Raw genomic sequence first — 22,683 nt, 5'->3', positions numbered from 1 at the left:
AGAAGTTTGTTATGATGTTTTTCTGAAATTCAACTTCATTCAAAATATTCTAAGGTCAGTCATTAGCTCCTAATTTAAGGAGATCAAGAAAAGATATCTTTCTTCATTTTGGAGAATTGTGTTTTAGAAATCGAAAATCTTTTTCCATCAATTAGTATCATTTAGATTTTCATTAAATCTAGTTTGATGGAAGTACGTGCTGAGTACATTTTTGGAGGATATGTTAAGGACTAGAAATTAAATCAGAAACTAGATTTTTAAACCATGGAATCTTTTTCAGGTTCGACATTTTTAACACAGAATTTAATTCTTCTTTCTGTTCTTACTATTTAACAAATGCAAAAAGAAATAGTATTTTATATATCCAAGGTTTGAATTTCAAAAAGTTTCAAGTGATAGATCAGTATCACAGCAGCGTACGAAATTATCCTGTATGGGAATAAATACTTTAAAATGAACTTTTTCTGTCTCTGGTGAAAACTGTTCACTTTGATGCCTTTTTCTAAGAAGTCGCTTGCTTTAATTTTGACACCATTATTTCAGTCTGACATTTAAGTTCACGAACGATAAAATCATTCAAGCGACATTAAATGGAGATAATGTTATAAAAACCTGAAGTCTGAGAACTGTTCTGTTGTAAACGACTGTGGACCGACAGACATCATAATCGAAATGCATAAAAATAGCTAAAAATTTTTCTGTGACAAATGAAATGCTGATTAGATGCTATGGAACTGTTGCATAACACGAATACTTCGTTTTTTCTTTTTTATTGACTTAACAATTTGTCTTGGCAATTTTAACCCAGATATTTTATATTTAGAAAGTAACATGTAAATTTTATTCATTTATTTCAATTATGCAATTAATAACATAGTATTTATCTCTGATAAAGAATTATTATTTGCGTGCTACATAACAACAAGCTGATTATATTTAATATCAAATATCTCGCAAATAAAAACAAATAGCATACAAATTATTTTTCATTAAATTTGCATTTTAGCGTGCGATTTGTTTTAATTATTTTTTTTAATTCTATCTGTAGACAGAATCTAGGTTCAAAATAGTTCAAATCAAGATAGCTGGTTCAATTTCATTTGGAACATTGCATTTCGTAATTTCCTTATGTGCGCTTGACCATGGTTCCATTAGCATTTGACTGGTGCCAGGCATTTATCTCGGTGAAGAAAATATTCAATATATGTTTAAAAACACGTCATTCAAAGTTATCACATTTTCTGACATATACTTCGCAAAATTAAAAAGAATAGAATTTTAATTCGAGCTTAGAACATAAGAATATAAATAATATCATTTTCGATCATTCTGAAGTCGACTTATTGTCACACAATGGGAATTTGATACACGTGCCCCAAATGCAGTAACTCCTCATTTGTATTTCGAAGCACGTATATCGAATATCTGAGCCACAATCTAATCCGTCAGGTCGTAAGGGGCGTGCAAGGGTTTTCATATCTGGCTAGAATGGTCAGGGACATAAAAGAAAACTTGTCAGATTAGAAGGCGAATAAAGAAAAGTAAATTCCCACCTGCAATTATATGAAATTCTAGTAATCGAAATACAAAAGCAAAATTCAGATTGTCACATACAGGGCATATACCTCATTTCATTACGCTTCTCAGTTAATGCGTATTTTTATAAATTGAAGGTTTTCGGCAGTCTTGCATCTGATCACACGATCGGAATCATTTTACCAACTGCGTCCTCTTGCTTTGTGTGTCTCTCTGTCGCTTACGGGTAACACTGGCAGTATTTCATGATTTTGAATGTTATTTTCCTTAAATTAGGTCAAAAAGCTACAATACAATATTTCCAAACATTCGATGGCTGTTTCTAACTTTATTAACTAAGTTTTTCAACAAGTGCTATTTATTTTTGTCTAATACTAAAATAATCTATCACACCGTTCTTTTTTTCCTTTGACCAATAATGTATTTCTGTAAATTTCACGCATTATGCTGTTGACTGTCTTAATGTTTTTGCACTTTTCTCCATTAGTAATAATTATATTCAGATTAGGCTATTTAAAACTGTAAATTTGCCTCTAAGTATTTATATGAAAGCAAGATTTTCGTATCCCTCATATAAATATTTGTTGTCATTCAAACCAGAGAGATTATTTTTTCATATTTCATACACATTATTATTTATCAAGTAATGAATCGTACTTAATTTTCGTCAACAGATCTAGAAAGAAGATTTCACTTAATGGACTTCACTTAATGAAAATACTATTTTTAATCGTCGAACAAAGACCCGAAACCGTGAAACCTGTGAAAAACAACTTGCTTAAATAACGTTTTCAAAAACAGTCTTTTATTTAAAAACTGTGCAGATTAAGTAAGAAATATACTAAAATGGATTATAGTGTTCTTTCAGGTATCTTTATGTTTTCTTTAATAAAGCAATGAATCTACACCAACTGATAATTAGTCCTTAGACGCTGCTGTAACACAATAGTTTATGTGATCTGCAAGAAAAACTAAAAAAATTACATAATTTTATATGCACTGTAAATACATGCAATGCGTCTATGATTGTTTATTGGCTCTTCAAAATGAAAATGTAAACATTTGTGAATAGTAACTAAATTATTAGTCTAGTGGACAAAATTACTGAGAACTGGTAGTTCGATCCATGTTAAAATGCCAGCTAAGGTCCTGACATGAGAGTCTTCGTATAACCTTCAAGCAGACACCCCTTTCATTAACCAGATAACTGAGTGCGCTATGCCGTAATCAGAGGAATCCAATACAAGACAAGCTTGTCAATAGTACTAGGAAATTCAACTCTCAGTGAAACTTAGGTGTGGTAAGTGTTGAAATGTCAGTTTCTTAACTTAGCTATTTAAACTCTCTTTTGTTTCACAAGCCCATGACAGTGTGTAAGATGGTTGCTCTCCAATAGATACCATTCTATGTATTGAAATTTAAGAAAAATGCGAGTCCTGAAATCTCTTGTTTTTCTGAGTATTTTGGTACGCTTAACAGACGCACTCGTTTATTAAGAATTTGTATTCTTTTTAGTGTTCATGTCATAAGATCGCATCTGAATAGACAATAGACTTCAGATAAATTCCACTTCAAAGGTTTTTTTTTTTTTTTTTTTTTAATAAAAAACAATTGATGACAGATTTTTAGCTGGACTTATACATGGATTATTTCCTGAGCAGGACAATGTTTTTAAATATTATTACTTTTTTTAGCTAATGCGTTCCTACTTTTTAAGCTCTAATGTCAGAATCATTCTTTGCTTATGGGATAGTGAACTATTATGCATGAAATGAGATACCATAGTTTCACCAGAATATCAATCTCATTTTTGAGGATAAAATCGTGCTTTTAAAATACTGCTATATCATTCTTATCCTCGTATACATTTTGCATTATAGAACTTTCCTAAATCTTAATATTTACCAAGTTTCAGACCTGTACTGATACTGGATGCTTTCCGGCCTGTTGAAAGGATTCTGTACCCTAAAGACACTTCTTGGTTACCTACGAATATGTTATGGTATTTTTCATTAATACAGACAACCAAATCATCTCCAAAAATATATAAAAATAATTAATCATATTTCTCTGATTTTTACTGTGGAAATACACTCTTTTGCAAAAAAATCAAAGCACCATGAAGAAAGTGGTTGTTTTTGATGAAACTGAATATGTGTATAGCTCATACACAGATAATAAAATGATTAAAAAATCAAGGTCATAGTACCTGTTCACGGCTCACAGTCACCCACTGAGTCCTCAAATTAGTAGTTGGTCGAACCGCCCCTGGCAGCAATGTATGCTTGAAATCGTCGAGGCAAGGAATGGCAGAGGTTCCTAATGTAATCCTGCGATATATTCTGCCCGACATTCATCAGTTGTCGCTCCAGATCTACGATATTTTCTGGTGCCCGAATCTGGCGGCCTACCATGTCCCAGACATGCTCGATTGGTGAAAGGTCTGATGATCTTGTTGGGCAAGGAAGAGTATTAACCGCACGAAGACAGTCCAGAGATATGCGAGCGGTATGTGGCCTGGCATTATCTTGTTGGAAAATGGCCCCAGGATAACGGGCCATGAAGGGTAATGCAACCGGCCGCAGATTGGTATCAACATATCTTTGAGCAGTCAAAGATATACGGAGGATGACTAAAGATGACCTGCTGTCATAAGAAATAGCACCCCACACCACCACACCAGGGGTTATGGCTGTATGCCTTTGTGAAACAAAGGATGATTGGAACCGCTTACCCCGTCCTCTCCAGACACGAACACGGTGCTCATCTGCTTCAAGAGTGAAGTGGGATTCATCGCTGAACACTATACGATGCCAGTCTGATGGCAGCTATGGTGATCGGCTGCGACACCACTCCAGACGACTCCGCTGATGTTGTGGAGTCGAAGGCAAACGTCTTAAAGGTCTCTGTGCGTGTAACCCCCTCCTCAGACAAGCGCTGTAAAATGGTGGACGGTACCACGGGAGGTATAGACGTGGCTGTAGTGCGTTGACTAGTCGACAATGATACCGTTGGGACGGTTCGGGCCTGGCGAACAATCATCCTATCTTGCCTCGCATTTTTGCTCCCTGGCCTTCCAGAGCCTTCATTTCGTTGGCATTTTCCTTGTAGCAACCATTGCTGCCAACATCTTTGCACAGCAGTGTATGTTCGCTGCAAGTGGTGGCCTATTGCTCGGTATGACCGCCCAGCTTCACGCAACTCTACAATGCGACCACGTTCGAAGTCGTTTAGTTGTCTGTATGGTCTTCGATATCGTCGTAATGCCATCTCTAGTTGCTTCTTTACAGAATTACAATGGCAGCAACAAAAAAAAAATCTGTTTCTGTTATTGGTTTTATACTTTGCGAATTGCGCACTAGAAATGCGCGCTATGATCGCAATTCCTGTTCATTTATCTTGAAACTTTGATCATTTGCATGCTCGATCAAGATGTTTTTGCATACCAAATTTCGTCACGATCGCAAAAATCGTGCTTCGATTGTTTTTGCAAAAGAGTGTATACAGGCATATTAAAACATATCTTTTAAGGAAAGAAAAAAATAAAAGTAGTAAAACGGAAGTAGTAATCATTCGAAGGGGAGTAAAATATGAATAAGTATTTTATTGATTTTTTTTATTCTGTAATATTCAATTCTTTAAGTTTTCCAAGCTCGGTGCATTACCATTTAGCCAAAGAAGATTAATTTCGACCTTTTCCTTAGCCTACAAGCTTTTAATCCGTTCTAATGTAATGTTCGTGTCACCAAACCTACTGATATTTCAAAACGTATAGGAGCAAGTTTATTTTCTTTTAAACTGAAGTTGCTTTTCTATTTAGTAACATATTCTTGCCAATATTCTTTTCAGCCTTCGAGTCAGTTTCATTTTTCTCTCACATTTACTTTTCAAATTTGGATGTAAACCATGTAATTGGGCAGAGCTTTATGAATAAGACTCAGAGATTTTTGACTAAAATTTTCAACAATTTACCTGACAACACCTGACAACAATTTACCTTACTTTCTGAATTAGAATTTACCTCTGTTTCTAGTTGCTTTTTAATAACGTTATCAAATGAAATTTCATTAGGTTAAAGATCTTTCTTTCCGATTCATTGAAAAATATATGAAAAAATTTAAAAGCAAGTAATAAAAACTAATATGAAAGCTGAATTAGAAAATCATCGGAATAATAACTTACAGAAAGCAAAGCATATAAAACAACCTACATAATTTAAAATACAACTATCTTGCATAAGAGGTATGAAAAAGCCAGTAAAATAGAATTAAATAGAGTTCCAACTGCACTGATTCCCAAAAGCTAAACAAGAAATTAAAAAATTGCAATAAATCGAGTAAAATTACTCGATTGCAAATTGTTGAGAAATTTAGGTATGTTACAAATGAAAGCAATCTGCATCGATCATTGAGAATGTATCATCGGTGTCTATAGAGTATGTGTGAGAGTATTGTGCAAAAAAATGGAGCTGCCATACCTTTTTGTAAAAAAGATGCAGCTTAAAATCAACTGTTTAGAAGGGAATCGCAATTAATTGAACGACAGTATATTAAAAAATTTGGAGATAGTCTAAGCAAAAATGTAAAAAAAGCGTTCCAGTAAAAGTAAAGAGAGTAAATGAGTAATGAGTGTAAAATCAATAATGAGTTCGAAGCGACATTTGTCAGCAGAATTGCTTTGTAGGCTAAGTATAAGCAGATCAACGACCGTTTGACTAAGAAAGATGGCTAAATGTCGACCGTTCCGTGGTAAATCGGTTGTGGAACCAATTTCTAATTGATGGGTCAGCCTCTCACAAATTTACCAAAGGTAGATCAAGACTTACCACTTCTGCAGATGATCGTTAATTGCGACTACGTCGCAATAAGCCTACAACTCTATGTCAGCTTAGATCCTAACTTATTCCTACTATAAAAATAACGTTTTCAGTCGCGACAAAGTATAGAAGGCTGCACGAAAGAGATTTACATGCTAGGCGATCGGCATTGTGCTTCCCGTTTACCTCTCACCACCCCAGGGAGCATTCGAATTGGGCATGTAATCATGTAAATGGGATTGAAAAATCAGTGGAGGTCTATTCTGGTCAATGAGCATAGGGAGTCTCGCTTTGCTTAACAGAGTGATCCTTGACATGTTTACATATACAGAGAAGCAAACACTCAATATTTTCCACTAACATACGGTAAAGGGATACAAACAGGAGGAAGTATTCTTGCATAAGGAGAGTATTTTGAGATGGGTGCACAGACGTGTATGTGCTGCCACATGGAACTCCCTATGCTCAGAGGTTGCAGAGACGAATTCTTGAATAAGATAAACGGAATGGCTAGAATGATGTTTTGACTGAGAACTGCCTCTATTGCTTTCTTTGCAGCTCACTGGCAATGGGCAGTATATTCTGCGCAGCTCATTGAAAACATTATAAACAGCACAATACATCGCTGTCAGGCTTATGTTGCTGTTCTGGATGATCATATTCGCTATTGGGAAATTTTCATATATTTAGTTTGTATGTTCGAATTTAGGAGATTTTATGCTCCTGTTGATATTGGTAAGTGTAAATATTCTATGTATCATTTTTTCTCGTGTTTTTAAAATTACATGTGATGTAATAAAATACGATCACCAAGTTTCGTCCAATTTACTTACATACTTTTTGAGTTATCATAAGTTTTCCGTTTGTTGCTTAACTTTTGGAAACAGTGTAGATTACTATAGCAATATATGTGATATTTTTGAAGCATGGAAGAGTAATCAGATTGCAGTAGTTGTGGCTTATGCTGAAGGCTTACAGATGAAAATAACAAAACATGAACTTGAAGAATTTCCAGTCTTTATTTCCACACATATAAAATCCTCTCCGTAGATATTTATCCAATCATAATGAAATTCGATACATTTCTATGATTCAATCATAAGGAAACATGATAAATTGCTATGTACATTGGTTTTGTAAAATTAAGAGGCAAGCATTTTAGAGACGCGAAGGTATTAGCGATGTAGACGCTAGCAGAATAATGACGTAATTAGCTCGGCAGAGGTATTTATATCGGAGTAGGTGAGATTCTAGAGACAAGCTATAATTAGTTAATATTTAGTTGCCCTTTTACAATAGCATTACATTACATTCAAAAATCTCGAATTTAGGAGAATAGATGAATTTAAGAGGAGATCACATAATCTAGAATGCTAATTTTGAGCTCGCCAGTTATTTTTAAAGCAGCTATCGTATTTTGTTGTATCTTACATATAAATATTAAAAATATTAATATATATGTATATAAGATAAAAAATATGACAGAAAACTGCTAATTTTAATTAACAATAGCCTCTTATATTAAATATTCTTAATTTTACTTTGGGTACTTTCCCTTTATGCCCTAAAAATACTAGTATTTGTTCAAAACGCATCAATCTTCCCTACGTCCATTAAAAATTAATTCTTAATCGACATTGTGAAATCTTACGTAAAGTCCGCGTTGGCTTGGATACGCAGACACAGCGCATTCACAATCTCAGTGCTGATATTTTAATGCAAATCGTAGACGACATCAAAGCAGTTCTCTAAAAAGAAGTATTGAACTAGACAATTCATCTGATGTTGATAATTGCAATCTATTGTTGGTATTTGTAGGTAAGAAAAAAGAAATGAAGAATTTTTGAGATACTTGAATTGATAACAAAAGGGTTTTATGTTTACAGTCATATGAAATACTCCTTTTATTAACATCAAACACTATAAATGTATTTGATGCAGTGATGGACAAATTTTCCGGATTTTTTCTTTATAGAAAAACCGCAAGTTACAATAACGCAATTCATGTTGCACCTTCATGCACTTACATTGAAAGCTTTGCCAAAGAATTTAAAATAACTTTTAACTGCTGCAATAAATGCAGTAAATTATAACAGTAATATAATTATTTAATCATCGTGCTCATACTGCACTACTTTATCACACCAAAGTACAGTAACTATTCAAGGACCGCAGAGTTTTAAATTGCGCGAGGAAATTATACTGCTTCTTTTTAAACATAATTACTATTTAGTTAAAGCATTTGAAAAAGAAGGAGCAATACCTCGACTGTCCTATTTAGCAGATATATTTAGCCATCAGGAATGAACTATATACAACATTGCGAGAATCTGGTAAGAACATATCACAAATTATGAAAAATTGTCTTCTTTTATTGATAATTTAAAATCTGGAAACGTTAGGCCGTAAATGAGAATTTTGTAAATTTTACTCGCTTGATTTATTCATTAGGGAAAATGAGAAAATAATAATTATACCTGGAATTGAAATACACTTCTGACCAATTTAGTGAATCATTTCATGGACACACAACCAATGGAAATATTAGCAGAATTCGAAGATGGGTACAGGATCCATTTCCATTCGACCGAAATAAAAAAAAAGAGAAACTTTTTTCAGAGGGTTCCGATCACTAACAACGTTAAGAATCGGGGGTTTGGAAGGTTTATAGTCAGTCGTATCATTAAGGTTGCCGCCATTAAACTTTTTAGTGCATATTTCACAAAATTTGAACAGCTGTTCTTTTCTTTTGTGCATTTATAGTTCCTATATATCAAAAGAAAATAAAGTTATTTTGCTTCAAAACACTGATAATCATTTGTAGACGCGTATCAAAACACTGATAATATTCTCTGTATAGATAAAAAATAAAACATTTACCCTTAATAAATGTATAGATAAAAAATAAAACATATATTTTATTTTTTATCTATACAGAGAATATTTTTCTGGTATTATGTTTTCTTTATAGTTATTTTTAATGGTATTATTTTATTTCTCGTACTATTTTTAATGGTATTATTTTTCATGTATGTAGAGAAAAATACTTACCTTGTGTAATTTCAAATGGGTTATCTTCCTTTATTTCGCACATGTGGCGTTCTACTGTTATTTCCAGTCTTTAAATGTATTCTATCCAAGATTTTGGTGCTCGAGTAAATTTGGAAAATAAAGAAAGAAAGAAAAAAAGAGGAAAAAAATTGCATATTTTCTTATTAAGCGATTTGTAAGGTCCTCTTCCTCCATGTTATATGACTATTTTCGGTTTTTATTTGAAATATTTAGCTAAACCAAACAGTGAAAGATTTTTCAAGAAAAGGCCTTTCTTAATTAAGGAAATAAAAAAAGAAGGGAAACTAAATTATCTCATTAGAAACCAGTAAGCGTGACATTTAGAGAATATTTGCTTGTTGAAACTTCCAACAACAACAAATCAACAAAAAAACTTTTTTAAAAAAAAATCAGAACAAATGAGACTTTAAAAGACTGGAAAATTACTAGTGCTAAAAAGACATTGAACTCGAAAGATGCTTAAAACGAGAGAATAACCTAAAAATATTCTTACAGTTACCATCACAGAACTTTCTTTAATCACCATTTACCATTTAATACTATAAAGTCGTTTTTTTTCACTCGGTCATGATAGGAAAATTACTTCATTGAAGCGAGACATATTTCTTTGTAATTCCTATATTTATTACTAAAACTTCTCTCTATTATCCATTTCCCATATTATTGATAGTTTAATTCATAATTAATTGTTAAGATTGCAAGGTATTTTCTCTCTCCTTTCCGCATGCCTTGCTCCCTGAATGCACTAAGTCATGAAATGTGATCTAAAAATAACTGAAATTTGTGAATTTTTGGATCTTTAAAACATTTTTAGAAAACCGAAGAAAATTTTAAAATGCGTTTATTCGCTTTCATTCTAACCTTTAGCACAGGGCCTCCTAACCTTTAGCACATTTATTTTGTATCCTATCTTGTTTTTCGCTATTTGCTCAAAAAATTGGAAATAAACATTTGTTATTATCCCAAAAAGGTCTATCAGTCTCGAAATAGGATTTTGCATTGGTTTACTATAAACGGTGTATCACTTTTCAAATCATTGCCACCAAACAAATAAATTGAATAATGAATAATCTGTTTTATTGTATATATGTATGTATGTATGTTTCTCGGATTGTGGAGAAACGACGGTATCTAGAGCCATCAAATTTTGAATAACATAGTCCTTCACCCTAACATGTACACCTCGAAGCCCAAATTTTGAACTTCGAATTTGTTTTATTATTTATTTCATATTTTGCAAAAGTTTAATGAATTTTTGATTAAAAAAAACTAGACGATTTGAAAGCGAGTACTAGGAAATTTTTATCTTCACCGCACGAGACTGTTGCCATTTGGAAAAATGTAAGATATTTATCTTTCAAATTTAATTAACAAACTCGGCTCTATGAAAGCAATGTGTTGCCGTGGCCGGAAATAAATTACTTTTATCTCCCACGCGCCATCGTTTTGAAATTCAGAAAAGCCTAAGATACTTTCAATTTTGATATGGAAGGTTACTGAGTAGTAAACTAAACGATTTAACAGCAATAAAGGCAATTCTTCAGAATATTTTTATATCTTTTAATGTGATTGTTTCAAATAAGCATAGAAAATCATGAGGTGTCTAATTAGAAATATTCAATATTTTTATGAAATTGCACTAAGAGAACTCATTATAAAATCATTATATACTTTTTCTACTTAAGATAAATATTTTAGACGGCTGGCTGTGTGTATGGCTGTATTTTTTAGGTAGCCAATATAAAATTATATGTGGTAACCTCTAAAATTCTGTCGGGAAGTTTAGAGGTATTTTTCTGTTGAATTGAATTTTATGTAAGTGAGAAGAACGTGATAGTTAATGAATAAAATTAACATATAAAATATTAATAATAAAAAGAGTGAAAAAAATATAAAAATATATGCCAACACTTAACACTGCATCAGGAATTTTAAGCATATACTTCTATGCATTTAATTTTTTTTTTTTTTTTTTGTGTGTGTGTGATTTTGAGTTGTTCAGCTGTATGTGGCATAAGTGCGAAGAAAACGATGCTTAGTAATAAAGCTGAAAAGACCCTCAAAAAAGCGGGTTAGCAGAAGTGAATGTAACAGCAGAGTGGTCGATTGCGAGCTCAGCGAAAGAGTAAAACACCTTAACAAGCCTGTTAAAATCTGAAACCTTTCAAATTATTTTTACTTTTTCATAAAACTTGTTTTTGTTTATTAATGTGCCTCCTTTGAACGAACTAGATATTTTAATTACTAAATTTTATTGAAAATTTTAGACATTAGGAATTTTCATCTTCTTATCAATTACTATATAACCTTTACTCTGCTCAGTTTACTTTTAGGTTTTCCATATTAAACAAGCATGACATATATGCCGTTGTGGTAAGTATTAAGTTGCAGCTTAAAACTCTATCGAAATTGTACGCAAAAGAGCTCCCACCCTTTTAAACCAAAGATTAATGTAATTACTTAACATTTCATCTGACCGGAACGGAAATTGAAATTCACACTACTAAGTCTGAAATGACATACACTCATAAATGCCTATTAGTCACCCAAAATGAGTTCATTTTTCTCTTCACAAGAGGCATGAAGAATAAGAATTTTCTAGTTTCAAACATCATTCTAGTAACTAAAGACTGACTTCTCAATTACAGATAACAATTACATTGAACGGCCTCAACTATTCAACTAATGTTCAGCTTCTCAGCCTAGTACTGTCAAGGAACCTGTTCTTTGACTTGTGAATCCTTCAGAAAAGATTTAACTGAGGCCTCCTATTACAGAAAATAAACAGAGGTCAGCTCTAGGGTTAGACATTTCTCACGATTCCTGCTGTGGAAGGACTTTTTTATAAATGAGTTTGGTTTATCTATCGTAGAAATTTTAAATGAATGAAAGTTTGCGTAGTTAACGCATTCTTTGAATAAATTAGAAAGTAAAACGAATAATATTTTGCTATTGAAGTGTAATAGTCGAAGTGAAAAATTACTCCAGGAAAAAAGATTATGCAAATTTGAGCACAGATAGGTGTTATGAATGAAATAAGAGTAAAAACTGTTCTTTAAGAAATGATTTTTATTGGGTGAAAGTATTTCTTTTAAGGACATAATTTCTCTGTTTCAAAACCAACCATCTATCATAAACTTTAATAGAAAAATAAATACAGTTTTACTTTAATCAAAGCATCCATTTTAAGTAAAACTTAAAATGGATGCTTTGCTTAAAGTAAAACTTAAAATGGAGCAAGATTAAAGATGGAATTAGATGGATTAAAGATGGAAAATGTTAATCAAGCATTCATATTAATAAGTAAACTCTTTATATGTAACTGGAAGAGAAACACACTAATGTAAAATTCAAAATTAGGCAAAATAGCAACCTTATTCTGACGTAGATTTTGAACAGAACTTTATAAATTTCTACTGCGATCAGAAACAGGTCACACTTCTTCAGGATTTTTTCTGATTTTTTTAAAAAGAAAGTTCTGCGTCTGAAGAAGAGGGTCTCATTGCCGTGGAAATTGATAGAATTTTATTCACTCTTCATGCCAAAGAGGTGACTATTTTCAGACATTTTACATGTTATTTATTTGGTAGTCATTATAACGGGAATCATATTGCATTTCGTAGAATACCGATTGCCGCCCCGCCGAATTCGCTCAGAATTCACATCAGACCACGTCAGTCATCGGAGTAATGGATAACGTAACTGAGTTATTTCTTATTTCTGGGTTCCATACCATATTCCTAGGTCTTTGAAATCTGATAGCCAAATAAATACTTCTAAAAAGATTTGACGATTTGGTAGAATAGAAGAGAGGTACTTCAGCAGAACCTCCTGTTCCGCACACGATCTGGCTCTTCTTTCGATAAGTTAATGAACTCGAGAGTCAACTTCGCAATAATTTCCATTTAAGAGTAAGATTAACAACTTTCGCATGATATTAGCTCTTTAAGAATTTAACATGACAACTTCGTTGCCCATATGTGTGTTGAATGTGTTATGTTCTCCAAAAATGGAGGAACGGATTTTATTTGTTTGTAAAATTATTTCTGATAGTACAAAAATGTATCATTCATCACATGATAAAAAGCGAAGCAAGGTTATATTTCTGCGATCCCTTTATTACGTGAGTAGAATTATTTCTTGTTACTGAATAGATTCGCAAGATGTATGCTTGGTCTCCAGATTCCTTGTCATACTGCATTCGAAATTCCTTAAAGAATTGTTGCAATGATAAATGTCCTAACTGCAAAGCAGCTAGAATTCGTGTTAGGCGAATCTCACTGTCATTCTGAAGTATTACAGAGGGTTTTTACACATTTTTAGAAGTATTTAGAGGACATTTAATTAATGTTTAAAATATAAAGAGTGCTTTTTTTAAATGTTTCATCTGATATTTTTTTTCTGATCTATAAGTCTGCATCGTGATAATCCATAGCAGAAGGGCTTTTAGTAAAATTTCCAGAGGTATTGATTTCCAATCCCCTTTCACTACTTTCCAGAGTTCATCAATTACGGTAGATTTGCGCTTATCGTAAGAGCTCTTTTCAAGAGACCAGAGACAAATAGTTCTTAGGTGAAACGTCAGGAAACTTCCCAGAAATACGTTAAAAAGGCATATATGCAATACCTGTATCAGTCTTCATTTTTTCAAGGAACGCAGTAGTGCATTTTGAAGCATGACTCGTTGCTTTATCTCTTGATGAAATTTCACTCATTTGTGAGTCATTGTGATAAAGAAGTATACTTTCTTCTGTAAAACTTTCTCTTGATAGTAGTACATTGAATTTATTTTAACATTTTATTCCACTTTTCTTATTTTTAATTTCTCATTGTAAGAGAATTATACTGCAATCATAAACCCTTTATTGAAATTTTCTTTGCATTGACGAAACCAGGTTTTAAATTTTTTTTTCTCTTCGCTTTCGATAACAAAAATGCTTTTCCTTGTTGGAGTCATTTAAGTTAAATTATGCTTCATCAAGGGACAAAACGTATTTCCATATTTTTTCCTGCTAAATAGTTTTCATACAGGGTTCTATAAATTGTTTCGCGCTGTGCCACGTGCCTCCGCAAAAGCTGATGAACGTTGCTTTTTTTTAGTATTTCCAATTGTAAATTTTGGTTTATTATTTTAGTTTTTGTTGGTACAAATGTTTCAAAGACTTCGCAATAGAGTTCTCCGTCGGCAGATTTTTACCAACCATTTAACTTTAGCAATAGTAAATCTATTTTGCGGATATTTGTTTTTACACTTTTTTTTCCATGTAAAATTAACTGATGGTTTTTCCTTTTCAGATTAATAGTGTTGCTTATTTTGCACTTAACAATTTTAATATTACTATGCATTTTACAAGGTTATGAAATAGCGATATTTCTCTTTGGAAAGTGCGAAAACATATCCTTCAATCCGCAGCTTGCTTACATGCGACATTTTGAAAAGAATAAATAGCAGACGATAATTCTCATTTCAAATAATAAGCTGCTGCCAGAAATTTTGTTCCAAATCATTTGCTTTTTTAAAATGTTTTATTGTAACTGTTTCAAAACGTTTCAACACCCTCTGTATGTTGATTTACGGATGATGCACCCACAGTATGCCTGGAACAGCAAATTTTCAACATTCTCCTATCGCAGCATACTTAAAGACGATGAGCAGTGACGATTGTTGCAAGCAAGTAAAATTTGCTGAATAATGCTCGAAACACAATACTAAATTAATTGCTTGGTGACAAACTAGAATAAACGAAACCATCAATTTCAGGCTTTTGGGAAGTCGGAATAACTAATAAAAGGAACTGGACCATCCACACATTTTGATGATATAGTAACAGACATTGTTTTTAAAAACAAATTTAATTTTTAATGTGCATCATTTATTTTTTTATTTTTTTATACTTTTTTGTTAAATGATAAGACACATCCTACATCTCTCTTTAATACTGTTACGAATTTTGTATAATGTAACATGAACATCTTCAAAAAAAGTGAAGCTCTGCCGGAAAAATAAGATTTCAGGGGCTAGTCTATTTAACATTGAGGAAGATGGCTATCTCGCTAAATTGACAAGATATCGTCAAACTGGCGACGGTTTTGGCGACTAATTTTTGTCTCCAAATCTGACAAAAGTCGCTAAATCTTTCAACCATTTGGAGACCATTTTAATTTGCAACCATCTGGCGACACTGAGTAACTATAATTGATCCCTATAGGTAACACTAACCGTATCCGGCCCTTAGATGTAATTTTAACCGTATATGCCTTCTAGTAATTTAGAGAAATGGAACGTACTGGAAATATCTCGGAGGACGGGAAATCTATTTAAGACCGGCGAAAGCGTTAGTTTTCAGTCTCAGAATCGAATTCGGATTATTGAGAGATTTCCTTGCGAACTTTAGATGCCATGTGCATTGCTTGTGTTTAACATCCATAGTAGTTTGAAGTGGTAAGTACTGATTATGGTCTGTAATACTGACAGCTGTACCACTATTTTTGTGGAAAGTTGCAGAACCGTTAAGTCTTTCTTTTGATAAAATAAATTTTAACAATCTATCATTGGTTCTGTGTGCATTCAATCCATTTACTAGCCCTTACGAACGTAACGATATCCTTATCTTAGTTGCATGCCCGTCACATACCATATGCACCGCATTTTGCTAGCTCAAAAAACATATTTCATACATTACAAAATTTATTTTATGCGCTTAACATATTATATACACCGCATTTTGCTAGCTGAAAAAACTTAATTCAAAAATTCAGAGTTTCATTTCTGCTGCTTGCAAAGCGATTACTATTATTTTAAAGTCTAAAAACTCGTTATTTCAAATCGCCTATTGTAATTTGAGCCTTATCTGTACAAAAATCGTGCTTTTCCTTTTGAATAATTATAGTTGCTTTTGTACTGTTTTACGTTCTAGCTTTTATTACAAGTATCAAACAATTTTTATATTTTTTAATAAACGTTGTTGGATTTTTTGTGAGCTATGCTATGCACTGAAGTGTTCTGATCAATATATTTTTTTCGTAGTTCACTAATGGCGCTAAATGCACCAAATCAGAGAACACAGCATTTACACACTGAACAAATGCAACAGTTTACTTTCATACAAATTGTACGAGCGGGTAATAAGCAATCATTGACGTAAACAAAGCAGTTGAACTTACAACTGAACTTATTAAATCAATTGCAATTGAATTTCATAATGCAGGTTAGAAATATGATAAACACGTTGAAGCTGTCATCAGATTGCACCAACGTTGTCAAAAAGTGCTTCCGGCAATCAATTAATTATATTTATTAATATAATTGTTATATAATTATTAATTATAACATTAATAATTATTAATATTATATATTTATATAATTGTTTCCCCAGAGGAATTCAGTAGTTAGTGTTTCTGATATTGTTATCTTTAAATGTGAAGTGTTAATTGTATTTTTATTTTCTTGCACGAAGTAAAGGACGTAATGAAATCTCAAAAATTTACGAGTATTATATTTCCACAAAACTAGCCATATGGGCAATTTTTTTGCGTGTCGTACGATTAGAATAAAGGACATTTTTCTTCAAAACGGATTCTAAAATGTATTTAAAGTGGATTCAGAAGGGATTTTTTTGTGACGTCTTTACGTATGTACGTATCTACCTATACATATATGTATGTATATCATATAACTAAAAAATAATTAGCCGTAGAAGTTGAAAGTTTGTATATGGAACAGCTACAGCATCTTATAGTACATTTCTCGTCTTTCTCGCAATTAGCACATATATATATATCCACCCCTTCCCCGGCTTAAAATCCTTACCCGGCTTTTATTTTCGCAATCATTGGTTGTCGTTATATACTTCCAAATGCGGAAGTGTTTTAAATTAGTGTCAAATAAAAAAAAAGAACAACTTAATTTTGGACAAATAACGAAATCTAACTTTTGATGCGGTGTCCCGGTTCCTGTATTTGTTATTTAGGATGTTTTTAATCTCGTTGGGAAAAAAAATTTGAAATTTATGTTACTTTCAACTTGCTCCAAAAGATCGGTTAATTAAGTTAAAATACTTCGAGGAAATAAGGTTAAATGAAGTGCAGCAAACTATGTGTATAATTTAATAGACCATACTATAAGGCATTTTCTCCTTCCTTTTCGCATGCCTTCGCGGTATAATTGGAAACACACTCGACGCGTATTCAAGAGGTTCAGGATTGGAGTCCCAGTGAGGGCATTGCACATTTTTCATGTTTCCTGTTTCGATAATCCTAATAGCTCTACAATGCATGGAAGCCATGTGGTGTTCACATCAGATTTTTTTTATTATCTTGACTAGAATCATTGTTTATGCTTTGCTGCGAAAAAAATAGATTTGTTTAAAAACTGTGAGGAACTTACCTTCCTCTTCAGCAATACAGCAATAGGATAACAATGCGTGGAACAGGAAAATACTGTTTGGGATCCTAATTTAGACTCATTAGACTTGACAAATGTGTCGAATAAAAGACTTTGGAGGTTTAACATGCCATCCCTCAGACACTGCAGTCGAAGTACTTTCTCTGATAGAAATTTTACATCTCAAAATTATCCAAAATAATTTAAATTTTTAAATTAAATTTCCTAGGATGTTTACTGTCAAACACATATTATTCCACTTGAGTTTCTGTCAGATTTAAGTTCAATCAATACTATGAATATGGTCTCAGAAATTTAACATTACTTGACTTGCGGTGTTCATTTTCCACCATCGATGACTTTCCCAACATCCATATTTGAAATTTTGTAATTAGCGCATTTCTCAATTGTGGTACAAATGGTGTTGGTTCATTTATCATTTAAGTATGTTTTTCCATGCGTATGACTACTCCATAATTTATTACAATCGAAAGCAAATCTTAAACATTCGATTTCTTATTCATGCGGCTAACTTATAATAAAAAGATTTAATAGAGTAGCAAAGGAGGAAAATGGTTTATTTTTAATTAACGATAATGCCTATAAAATCGTAAAATCAGTTTCAGTCTCCTCAAGAAAGGTTTCAGGACCTTTCGGAAGACTGCACATATTTTAAAGAAATTTTATGAATTAAATTGCACAAATTATTAATAGCTATGAAAGCTATTTATCATATATAACATTTAATTAAAATTATATATACATTTAATCAAAATATCTATGCTAACCAAAATTTCTGAAAAAATTTATCGAAAAACCTGTTTTATTTATTTACAGTCAAAATTAGAGGAGCTCCTTTCAAAGGATTCTTTGTTGTTGCGCTGGACGCAAACACGCACGAAAGAATTGGCACGTTCTTAGATGCTAACGGCATGCAGCCTGTCCCATGCTCTGCAGTTACCCACACAGATGGTAGACCCAAAGTGATGGCAACAATGCTGTGGCAGCCACCAAAGGATAAAAAGAGTGGAGAGGTTATTTTTTTGTAAGTAAATGAGATGTTACTGTCCATGTATCATTAGCGACAGCTTAACAAAAAATACTTTGCGGGGGTGGGGGAATTGTGAATTAAATTAATTTTTATACTCACTGAACTGATATTTATGTACCAAATATGTAATCACATAAAAATTTTTAAAGGGAAAAGAAAATCTGAAAGGTTTCAGATTTTAAATTACGTCCAAAGGGGCGTTTTTTTAACGTTTTGTGTGTTACCTTTATTTATTAAATATCATGTTCTTTGCACTTAAACCGTAAAATTCAGTTCAGTAGCAATGTCGCAAAATAATAAAATAAGCCTATCTTTAGAATTTCCGCTACACAGTTCCGCGCCCCGCTAGAAATAAAAAGGTCCCCCCCCCCCGCCGTAGAGTGTTGCCATTGCTCGCTTTTAAATCGTCGAGTTTGTTACTCAAAAATTCCTTAAAGTTTTACAAAATATGAAATCGATCATAAAACAAATTCCAAATTTCAAATTTGGTCTTCCACATGCCCATATTCGTAGGAGGATTACATCATTCAAAATTCGATGGCTCTATGTACCGTTGTTTATCACAATGCGAGAAATATATACATACATTTATGCAAATTTTGTATTATTTAATTTCTTCAAATATAATGCAGGACTCTAACATTTGATGGCAACAATTTGAAAAGTAAAACGGACATTTATAGTGATTCAACGCAAAATCACAAAATGAAAACTATAGTCCTTCAGTTACAAAGCCGCGTTGGACTAATAACTTAATGACTTTTAAATTGAAGAAAAATACCTAGTATTTCACAAAAAGTATACTATCTTAACTATTAACTATTTTAATTTAACTATCTTTTTTAATAATATTTTCTAACTCTTCTTCCGAAAGGATATGAATATCTCTTAAATAAAGAGGCAGATGAACAGAAAAAATTAAATTTTTATTGCATCAGTATAGGTTCATTCTTTGCAGAGTTATAAGCGAACATACGCTAAGTCGACAGATCTAAGCTAGAAAACCAATAACGGCAGTGATTTTCAAGCAGAGCCACAATTAGTGCTTTATTATGCTTAAAACAAGTTGAATATCGCGAATTACGAAATCTCTTGTGAGTAAGTGTAACTGAATACGATCTAGTTTCCTTCTAAAATCTCTTTTAAGAAGGCATCCTTCCCCTTAATGTAGATACCCCATTATGCGTTAATCAAATGAATAACATAACTATCGCTGAGCAAATGTCAAAATCACCGAGAAATTCAGCAGCCCTTTCAATCTCCAGACTAACGTTTCTTATGGCAGTGGTATTTATTAATACATTTGATCAAAAGGGACGTTCTTGTAAGCGTATGAAATCAAGACTACTTCAGACCATTTCCTCTCTGTGCTGTCAACATGTTACTGCCAACTGTGCATTATAATTGGTAGTAGAATTTTTTTTTTTTTTTAATCTGAAAGCTTTCAGATTTTATATTAAGCCCAAAAAGCGCGTTTTTTTTTTCATTCATACATACGCATACATTTCAAGAACATTTGGCCCAACGCCCCCTATCAGCTAAAAATATTTAAAAGCAGCATATCTTTAGAATCTCTCATAGACAGTCTTACGCCCTGGAGAAAAATTCAGTACAGTGTGTTGCCGCTACTCGCTTTGAAATCGTTCAGTTTGTTAATCAAAAGTTCGTTAAATTTTAAAAAATAAGAAATAGATAATAAAGCAAATTCGAAATTCAAGATTACGGCTTCCAGGTGCCCTTATTCAGGTGGAGGACTACATTATTCATAATTCGATGGCTCTAGATATCTTTTTTTAATGAAAGAAACATTCATGCAGATTCTTCATTATTTAATTTCATTAAATATAATACAGGCCGATAATTTTTTGGGGCAACAATTTGAAAAGTGATACAAGCTCTTAGTGATTCAACGCAAAATGCCAAATGTCCAAAATAAAAAAATAAAAGCAAATGCATAATAGTGCAAAATAAATAAAACCAACGCATCAAAAATAAAAGCAAGCCAAAAAAAATATTTAGCGTAGCAGCATTGAAAACGTTCTATAATTTGTTCAAATCGACCTAGCTGCATCTGGAATTTTAGAACATCTGAAGTAATATCATTAAAAAATTTATCAGAGCTTTAATCTATGCTATTTATTCAGTTGAATTTATTTAGTTTAAAATTATATCCAGTAAAGTGTAAAAAAATAATTTAAAGTTATTCTTTGTTTTTAGAAGTGCCTGGATAATTGAACGAATGCCTAATTTTTCATTTCTTGTAATAATTAATACACTCGCTATAAAGGAATATAGGATGACACTGTGATAGTGCTGTTGTCCTGACCTATTTAAAAAAAATAAATGTCCCCCTTCCCTAATTCTGTAGTTTAATTAAATGCACCTTCTTACATTTGCCATATAAATTTCTATAACATTTTACGGCTTCTTTTCCTACCGGTGATTTATTTCCAAGAGGTTCATCAAATGCAGGATTGTGTAAATTAACAATAAGATATAAGGTGCAGAATGATTAATTAATTATAGTGCATTTTTCTTGCTGAGTGCTTGATTTTGTTCGATTTGTTTTGCTGAGTGGTTGATTTCGACTCGGAACTCTTACTTTGTCTTTCCTTCCGCTTCATTAACTTATTATTTAATTAAATGTTGATTCTTTTTTCCATTTCTTCTAGTTATTGGGAAGAACAAGAAAGTAGTTTAATATTTTATTGCTTTGATAGTTTTTTAATTTGAAATTATGTAATGATAGAAGAAAAATTCACATAATGCTGAAAAGGTCAGCATTAAATTTGTTGGATATTCATCGAATTTCTTTCGATACATTTTTTTTTCATAAAGATGCCTCTATTTCTTTATAGTGTTCGGTTGCAATAAACTAAATTTATTCCTACCCGGAATTCTTCTTGCAAGAAACTGCTTACCATATTTTGAATTGCAAAAACGGAGATTTCGTTTTTATTGAGGAAATTGAAACGGTTATGACTGTAAGAACTTGAAATGCTACCACAACAGTTATAACTAAAACTTAGCTTTATATTTAAGGACGAAACTCTAGTACTGCGATAGTTCTATAGAACTTATAATTTGCTGCGATAGTTCTATAGAACTTATAATTTATAATTTGCTTATAATTTTAAAAGCTTGAATAGCACCAAAACTGAAAGAGGAAATGTTCCCATTTTGATTTCTGACTGAGATTCCATGCTGTTTTAGATAACAGAGATTAGAAAAGTACCAGATTTATTTATTCTGGTCGAAAACAAATTGCTAAACAACAGCGTTTTACATGTTGGGGAATATTTTACTTTATTATAGTATTGAAATTTATAAGTGTTACATGCTAATTAAACTATTTTTTCTTCTTAGGGCAACAATTCTGGAATCTTTCTCAATCTATTACAGTGGCATAATGGCTTCAGTACCAGTGAAGAAAATGAAGAAAAGAAACCGAAGAGAAACTCATTTCTGCAACAAATGCTTGTTCGATGACAGAGATATTTCCCTTAGAAACTTCACGACACACAATTCAATTTTTAATTGATACTATAAAAAATGATTTGTTACGTTAAAGATACTGGAGTGCCACATTTTTACATTTTGAGTTTTTTTGAAGAATTTATTTGTATTTCGGTATTAAGTAATATTCTAAATGCAATAAAACATATTAGATTTGAAATAGGTCTATTTAATGAATTAAAGTTTTGAAAGGATGCTTTCTGAAACTGTTCACTGGTTACAGAACTAATTTAATCATTTTTTTCAATACTCACGACAGATGTATCATGCATAGGTGCTGTTTGCGTTATGTTGAAGTTTACTTCTGAT

At 32.3% G+C, this 22,683-nt stretch overlaps 1 protein-coding gene across 1 annotated transcript in view; it reads left to right on the top strand.

Moving 5' to 3' along the window:
• LOC118183490 (ferric reductase 1-like) overlaps positions 1-22,534 on the top strand; it is a 33,267-nt gene extending 10,733 nt beyond the window's left edge. The window contains exons 2-3 of the mRNA XM_035353053.2: positions 18,645-18,852; positions 22,225-22,534. Of these exons, the coding sequence (XP_035208944.1) occupies positions 18,645-18,852; positions 22,225-22,399 (383 nt within the window). The 3' untranslated portion in view covers positions 22,400-22,534. The remainder of the gene's footprint in view (positions 1-18,644; positions 18,853-22,224) is intronic.
• Positions 22,535-22,683: the final 149 nt, after the last annotated feature.

Source organism: Stegodyphus dumicola, chromosome 5 (genome assembly GCF_044657685.1).
Source record: "Stegodyphus dumicola isolate Sdum_Otavi_A_Nest chromosome 5, ASM4465768v1".
NCBI lineage: Eukaryota > Metazoa > Arthropoda > Arachnida > Araneae > Eresidae > Stegodyphus > Stegodyphus dumicola.
The sequence above is the reverse complement of the archived record's forward strand: the minus strand, read 5'-3'. Positions and strand labels throughout refer to the sequence as shown.